The sequence below is a fragment of the Trichinella spiralis genome, assembly GCF_000181795.1.
Source record: "Trichinella spiralis strain ISS 195 chromosome Unknown Scfld4347, whole genome shotgun sequence".
NCBI lineage: Eukaryota > Metazoa > Nematoda > Enoplea > Trichinellida > Trichinellidae > Trichinella > Trichinella spiralis.
The window spans coordinates 7,781-9,629 of NW_003531286.1; the positions used below are offsets into that span (position 1 = coordinate 7,781).

At 37.8% G+C, this 1,849-nt stretch overlaps 2 protein-coding genes across 2 annotated transcripts; one reads left to right on the forward strand and one right to left on the reverse strand.

The window, feature by feature from the left end:
• Positions 1-171: 171 nt before the first annotated feature.
• Tsp_12527a (putative ATP synthase F1, gamma subunit) lies at positions 172-435 on the forward strand (the record flags this gene model as incomplete). Its single annotated transcript, XM_003367404.1, has 2 exons — positions 172-244; positions 323-435. Coding segments are annotated over 2 exons (174 nt in total), but the record flags the coding sequence as incomplete, so codon positions are not given.
• Positions 436-997: 562 nt separating this feature from the next.
• On the reverse strand, positions 998-1,804 carry Tsp_12528 (putative histone deacetylase family protein). Its single transcript, XM_003367405.1, has one exon. The coding sequence runs from the start codon at positions 1,802-1,804 to the stop codon at positions 998-1,000; it is 807 nt and encodes a 268-aa protein (XP_003367453.1).
• Between the last annotated feature and the right edge of the window lie 45 nt (positions 1,805-1,849).

The following is a 1,849-nucleotide window of genomic DNA, read 5'->3' on the forward strand; positions in this document are numbered from 1 at the left end:
ATTTTATCTTCAGAAACTGTCGTATCTTATCAGTCTACGAAGTCGCCCAATCTTTAGTCGAGCAACGATCATGGGATTCTCAAAATTTTAATATATTTACGAGTTCCCGTGACGAAAGCCCATTGATATTTTTTTTTGGAATACATTTGGATCTCCATTGCTTTTTTTGGCGCACATAAAGAAAATGCATGTTCAGAGCAGAGTTCAAGAATGAGCGCCATGGATTCTGCCAGCAAGAATGCGAGTAAGAAATTCATCTTAGCATATAAATGAATTGGATAATTGGAGTATTGCATTTTTCTGTCTTTCTTTCTTTTTTTAGGTGAAATGATTCGTGTTTTGAGCTTACAGTACAATCGCACTCGACAGGCGGTAATTACCAGAGAGCTCATCGATATTGTGGTTGGTGCTTCGGCCTTGTAAAAATTTAAGGAATATGATTCACAGATCCAACTCTGTTACCTGCCAGTTTTCTAAAGCTATTATTTTATTTTGCTGTGCTTTTTTCTTATCTTTGGTATTCAGTAGTTCAGTTGATTTGAAAATGAAAAAGGAATATTTATAAAATTATAATTTTGAAATAATTTATTTCATTTAAGTGCACTTTTCAAGGTGTTTTGTAATGGAGTAAAAGTGAAATGTGACAGAATATGAGGAAAATATCATATATGAAGTAAATATTGTCAACAATTTTGATTCACAAGCTTTTGCTATTGCAATGGTGTTCAATGAACAAAAAGATGAATAATGTAAATTTCGAAATTTTACTTAAAAATGTTCACGGTTTCATTTAAACAATTTCGTTGTGCTAAACGGTAAGGTACAATGTTTGTCGTTGTTTATGATCAGAAATAAAATGGAAACAGAATTGTTTCATAGTCAGTTCTGTGATTTGCATATTCAAATTATACATCACAAAATATGGAACAAATATACAATAAAATAATGGGGTATAAAAAAAAGTAACAATACAATAATCTCCATTCTATATGTACAATTATTGTTGGTTGTTCGAGTTAAAATTATAATTTTCAGGGAGTCGGAAAACGTTGGTGACATTTTCAGACTGACCGAGCGGTCTCAGAGCTACACTGGGCGAAATGGCGACTCTTCGCAAGTGACAACTGACCACTTCTCGAATTAAATTCAAATACGAGGCGTGGTTTTGATTTTCATAATGCTTTTTCAATTCAGGACGAAGCAAATATTTCGGCTTGAACATTTCACGATACTCGCAGGTCAGTGGAATGTGGTTGGGCACGTCTTTGCGAACCAAAAGGGACGTTTCGTACGCCCAACAGCGGGCAACATTTTTCAAAGTATAGCCACCGCCCCCGACGACCAGCATAGGCAAATTGAAATCTCTGACAAAACTAACACATACTCCGTGATCTTCGATACCCAAAGAAAAATGACCCAACCGGTCACAAGCCAACGAATCAGCTCCACATTGTAGCACAATAACAGAAGGTAGAAAGCTTTCCACAGCCAGACGCAACAACGGCTTCACCGCTTGTTCAAACGTGGCCAACGTGGCGCCTTCTTTCAGTGGAATATTTACGGCAAAATATTTGCCTGGTCCAATGCCGATTTCATCCGGCAAACCAGTGCCAGGGAAGAATCCTTCGGAAAATTGGTGCGATGAAAATGTCAACACGCGATCACTTTGTATAAACGCTTCTTGGACACCATCCCCATGATGGACATCAATATCCACGTACAACACTCGAGGATAATACTTCAACAGTTCCAATATGGCAAGAACAATGTCGTTTATGTAGCAAAAGCCGGAAGCTTTGGACATTTTCGCGTGATGCAAGCCACCGGACCAATTGATCGCAATGTCCGC

Coding starts and splice junctions, on each gene's coding strand:
- Tsp_12528 (XM_003367405.1), bottom strand. CDS start 1,804: ATGTCCAAAGCTTCCGGCTTTTGCTACATAAACGACATTGTTCTTGCC.